This window comes from Rhagoletis zephyria, unplaced genomic scaffold (genome assembly GCF_001687245.7).
Source record: "Rhagoletis zephyria isolate East Lansing unplaced genomic scaffold, Rhagoletis_zephyria_1.1 Rzeph_scaffold_01488, whole genome shotgun sequence".
In the NCBI taxonomy this organism is placed as follows: Eukaryota; Metazoa; Arthropoda; class Insecta; order Diptera; family Tephritidae; genus Rhagoletis; species Rhagoletis zephyria.
In genome coordinates this window covers 18126-24140 of record NW_016158572.1, presented here as the reverse complement: position 1 = coordinate 24140, position 6015 = coordinate 18126, and the positions used below count along the sequence as shown (strand labels likewise).

The window sequence follows — 6015 nt, the reverse complement described above, 5'->3', positions numbered from 1 at the left end:
AACGAGTAACATTATCCATCTTAATGTTGGCTAACGCTTTACCGTGGCACACTAGTTCACTACCTGCAAAACCGATTAATTCCTCACTGCACGCACTGACACACAAACCACACCTTGTTGCAATTGATTGCTTCACCAGGAATTTGCTACTACCTGAGTCAATAAAGGCTGATTCACATACAACCTTCTTCGCTTTGCTTCATAGTTCTTTGCTTTGACATATAAGATCGATGTAGGCATATGCATGACATAAAAAACGTTTGAAGCAAAGCAAAGCAAAACGAAGCAAAACTTGGGCAACTCTCAACTTTTGCCCGCTTTGGTAATCAGCTGTCTACATGTATGTTTTCTCGTGCGCTTGCATTTGCATTTAATGACAAAAATAGGGTAATAAGGAATTTTTATTTCTATTATTAATGCATATTATTATATTGCTATCTATTTTACAGATAAAAAATATGGAGAAAAAGAAGAACGCAAAAGCTGCCAAAGCGTTTATTGTAGCATATCTTCTGCGTTTCACGCTTTGTTGTCAAAGTTTGAACTGTCAAGCAAAGCGAGGAAAGTTGTATGTGAATGGCTCTTAAGTGCCTTGCACTCAGCTTCATTTCTACCTTCAATTCTATTTTGTTTACACAACTCTTTACATACATTCTCAACGTTTATATTATTCACCGACGTTTCTTCGGTCTTGCGATGTGCCCCTTTTCTCTACAATTATAACAAATTGGACCAACTGAGCTTTTAAAATTCTTATTCGCATCAACCGAGACATGTGATGATTACTGTTGAGCATTCTTGTAGTTCGTCTCATTCACTCGATTTCTATTCTCACTATTTGTCGGTATGGTTGACAGTGATTGCAGCAAATCTGTGCACTTTCTAAATTTCATAGCACTTAATGGCTTACGCAGACTATGGTCACTTATACAATTAAAAATGTATTTTACTATCGAAGTGTCTTCGATATTCTCGCTGCGGCCTATTGCCAACATCTTGTAGTAAAACTCAATTAACTTCTCGCCTTTATTCATCTTCATACTCATCATTTGAATATGCGCATCTGCAGAATTTCTAACGCACGGAAAGTCAGTGAGAAACGCAACCACAAAATCGTGCCATTCCCGGAATGCTGGCTGCGCATCAGCCCATCGCTTTGCAACTCCTATCAACCGACTGAGAACCGCAAAAACAACAAACGTATCTTCTCATTGATACATTGCTCTCAGTTGCTCGACTCTCTCAATAAACTGCGTTGATGAATACGTGCTGTCAATAGGGTTGAACTCAAGCAGAATCGTTGCTTCGTTCACTTGGCGTGCGAGTGAATCTATCTCTCCCCGCACACCTCTCTCCAAATCGCGAATACGGCAACGTCAACCAAGCGTCTGCTGCTTGCGTTGTTGTCCATGCCTGTGCACTCGTCATGCTCTGGCACGTTGAAAATACTTGTGGCGCCGTTGTTTGCTGGATTGTATGCGGCAAAAATGACTGCTGTTGTGAAATCGGAAACGGCTGCTGCAACGAAGGCAGCGCACTTGTGTAAGTCGTAAGCATTGCTGACGGCGACCTGCTAACCATTGCTGCTTGTGGCAAATACGCCACTGGCGCCTGCGTAACTGCGGGCTGCGATGATGAAATGCTCGACGCACAAATCGCCGCACTATGATGCCAATTTGCTGAAGAATGCACTAGAACATTTGGTTCCACAGGNCATACATTCTCAACGTTTATATTATTCACCGACGTTTCTTCGGTCTTGCGATGTGCCCCTTTTCTCTACAATTATAACAAATTGGACCAACTGAGCTTTTAAAATTCTTATTCGCATCAACCGAGACATGTGATGATTACTGTTGAGCATTCTTGTAGTTCGTCTCATTCACTCGATTTCTATTCTCACTATTTGTCGGTATGGTTGACAGTGATTGCAGCAAACCTGTGCACTTTCTAAATTTCATAGCACTTAATGGCTTACGCAGACTATGGTCACTTATACAATTAAAAATGTATTTTACTATCGAAGTGTCTTCGATATTCTCGCTGCGGCCTATTGCCAACATCTTGTAGTAAAACTCAATTAACTTCTCGCCTTTATTCATCTTCATACTCATCATTTGAATATGCGCATCTGCAGAATTTCTAACGCACGGAAAGTCAGTGAGAAACGCAACCACAAAATCGTGCCATTCCCGGAATGCTGGCTGCGCATCAGCCCATCGCTTTGCAACTCCTATCAACCGACTGAGAACCGCAAAAACAACAAACGTATCTTCTCATTGATACATTGCTCTCAGTTGCTCGACTCTCTCAATAAACTGCGTTGATGAATACGTGCTGTCAATAGGGTTGAACTCAAGCAGAATCGTTGCTTCGTTCACTTGGCGTGCGAGTGAATCTATCTCTCCCCGCACACCTCTCTCCAAATCGCGAATACGGCAACGTCAACCAAGCGTCTGCTGCTTGCGTTGTTGTCCATGCCTGTGCACTCGTCATGCTCTGGCACGTTGAAAATACTTGTGGCGCCGTTGTTTGCTGGATTGTATGCGGCAAAAATGACTGCTGTTGTGAAATCGGAAACGGCTGCTGCAACGAAGGCAGCGCACTTGTGTAAGTCGTAAGCATTGCTGACGGCGACCTGCTAACCATTGCTGCTTGTGGCAAATACGCCACTGGCGCCTGCGTAACTGCGGGCTGCGATGATGAAATGCTCGACGCACAAATCGCCGCACTATGATGCCAATTTGCTGAAGAATGCACTAGAACATTTGGTTCCACAGGACGTTGAGTCTGCAACTGTGCAGTTAGCTGTNAGTCGTAAGCATTGCTGACGGCGACCTGCTAACCATTGCTGCTTGTGGCAAATACGCCACTGGCGCCTGCGTAACTGCGGGCTGCGATGATGAAATGCTCGACGCACAAATCGCCGCACTATGATGCCAATTTGCTGAAGAATGCACTAGAACATTTGGTTCCACAGGACGTTGAGTCTGCAACTGTGCAGTTAGCTGTCCCACAGCGGCACACAGCGCACTAACCTGCACCTCCAATTGCGTCATGACTCCTACGTCGTCCCTCGACGGCTCCTCACTTTTATGCTGATCCGCCTCATTCGCCTGTGCAACACATGCACCCGCTTGCGAAAACGAATCAAAAGCTGGCATCACCAAATCTGCGTCCACTTCCTGGAGACGATTAATTAACTCCGCTTTAGTGCCACTTGTCTTCAACTGAAGCTTCACTAAGGCCTCTTTTAATTGCGCAACATTAAATCGATTTAGGTCCATTTTCACTTCTGATGTCTGTCACTTCGGACAGATGTCAAGCTGGCTGTTTATTCGTTGAACTCAAATTAACGACTACTTTTAACAGAAATACATAAAATGATTTTACACTCGTACAAAAATGAATAATGCAAATGAACATCAAGAATAATATGAACAAGTACAAGTCAGAGTATATAATAAATAGACAGAGATGTGATATCATATCAAGTAGTGATGACACATCATTAATAAGATGTGTCTTAACAAAGCTGAAGTAAATTTTCAAAAATTCAATAACGAATCCAATATGGCGTCCAAGAATTAAAAAAAAACTGAATTTTCATGAAATTTGGTATTTAGAGGTCCTTAATTTCGCTCATTACAAATTTCAAACAAGTTTTTGAAAATTCAAAATCCAATATGGCGTCGTAAATTTCCAAAGACTCATACATGAAGAACTTTATTTAAAAATGAGAAAACTGAAATTTTCGAAATGATGAATTTCGAATAAAACAAAAAAATCTGGAAAAAAAAAATGTTGGGACCTAGATCAAATTGTTTGGGCTGAGCAATAGCAGACCGCCCCTAATCCCTAATTTATAAATATAATTCGTGACAGGTAACAAGATTAACGGAAATAAGATCAATTGACTTTATTTCCCACCCTGGTGCGAAATAAAGTCAACAAAAATTTGGAAATAAAGTCATTGACGCTTTTTCCTCATTCAAATGGAAATAACGTCAACAATGCTTAAAGTATGTCGATTCATCGAAAAAATGTTGTTCTTACAATAAACATTGCCATGTAAGTGTTGTTTTTTAATAGATGAAAAAGGTTATTGCCAAATCCTCAGTGTGGTGCTATTAATCCAGACACAATCATGAACTACCACCAATTGATTTTATTAAAAAATTTTAAATTACGAATATAGTAAAAACGCGATGCGAAAACCCAAACGCAAAACGCAGCTGGAATAAATACGAGAGCTGTTTGAAGAAAGAGTGTAGAAATGATTCAGAACTTGCAAAACATGTTTCATTTCCACAAAAATAAAGCGAACACTATTAAATTGAGAAAAAAAGGTCCATGTCCAAAAACCCCGGAGGAACACTGAAAGAATTCTGTGTTTTATATTAGTATATTTTGAACGAATTGGGAATGTCTAAATTGGAAAAGAAACCAAACTTTCTATAAGGAAACAATTATAGAAAAGGAATTTTCATACACTGTATTCATGTATCCGCCAGCAATTTGTGACGACATCATTTAAAAGCAGCTAAGGAGAACGACGACACTATTTATTAGATGGCAGATTCAAGCCAATGTGCCAAAATGCGGGTATAAACAATTATTGATTATTTAAATCGGAACCGAGATCATGTAAGTTAATTGATTGATTTTTACTCACTAAGCTAAGCAAACTTAATGTTTGAAAGAGCAATAATGTCAATGGATTTTATTTCGCTTTTGAAAAGGTAATAATGTCAATTGACTTTATTTCGCACCAGGGTGGGATATAAAGTCAATTGACCTTATTTCCGTTGATCTTATTACCTTTAACCGTTTTTGTAGGGGTACTGACTTGCCATGTGGGCGATGTTACCACATCGAAAGCACTTACTTTCTTTACTATTTTCGTGAGGTGTGTTCAGTGCCTCTTCCTCTTTGCCTTGCTTTTGTTTGCCTTTCTTTGCATATTTCTTGTACTGTAATTTATTGATAAGTCCGCCCCTCATTTTTTGATGCAGTTCTATACCTCCTTGTGCAACCATTTCGAAATCCGATGCCATATTTTCAGCCTTCTCGACTGTTAGCGATTTCTCTTCAAGGAATCTGCTTTGAATACGTTGGTTTAGCAAGCCGAACACAAATTGGTTGCGTAATGCGGTATCTAGGTACTGCCCAAAATTGCACCATTCGTTTAACGCCGCAAAGCAATTAAAAACTGGCTGCAGTTTTCCTCCAGCTCCTGCTTTCGTAAATGAAATCTATAATTTTTCCGAAATCTCCTTTGGCTTTGTAGTGTCTTCCGGAGTCCTTGGCGATACTTTTAACACGCTAGATGTTGTACGTCGTTGTACCCATATAATGCAGTAATAGGTGTGTCTTCTTTATCGAGTCGCTATTAAAGAGCTTCATGGAGGTTTCAAAGTACTTGACCCAACGCTTCCATGTGGTCATCTCAGGGTTGAATGGTTCAAAATTGATGTCTGCGCGCTACCAGTTATTAGCGCTGCGGCTGCGGTGTTTGTATCCAGTGGCATTCGGTTTTTTTTTTTTTTTTAATAACCAGGGAACGGATTTTTAGGACCTAAAAACCTACAAAAAAGGCAAATTCAAATAAGGAAGTAGGCTAGAAAAGGCAAAATAAAATAGCGAAATAGGCCGGAAAAGGCACTTGAAATCGCAAAAAAGGCAACAGAAGGCACTAAAAAAAGCAGGGACCGTAAATAACAGTTACTTTTTTCCAACAGTTACACTTGGCCAGATATTTTTAAGTCGAAAATAAAAGTATTTTCTGGCCAAGTTTAACTGTTGAAAAAAAAAACTGGTATTAACGGAGTGTAATGGGGTATAGGCGTTGCGCTGGGTATGCAGTTACAGTTGCATGGCTATACTCAATCCCGACTCTTGCGTCCTCGTTCGCGCACTCTGGGCAACGTGAGCAACCCATGTGCGAGATGCGGTAACCAATCCGAGTGGAGCCTTGGGTCACGGCAGAAAGAGAGGGAGCTTCGGTGGGGCCAC

At 40.6% G+C, this 6015-nt stretch overlaps 1 protein-coding gene across 1 annotated transcript; it reads right to left on the bottom strand.

Moving 5' to 3' along the window:
- Positions 1-2804: 2804 nt before the first annotated feature.
- On the bottom strand, positions 2805-3559 carry LOC108364194 (uncharacterized). Its single transcript, XM_017617787.1, has 2 exons — positions 3347-3559; positions 2805-3292 (listed from the first exon to the last, which is right to left on the bottom strand). The coding sequence occupies exon 2, from the start codon at positions 3285-3287 to the stop codon at positions 2805-2807; it is 483 nt and encodes a 160-aa protein (XP_017473276.1). The 5' UTR covers positions 3288-3292; positions 3347-3559.
- Between the last annotated feature and the right edge of the window lie 2456 nt (positions 3560-6015).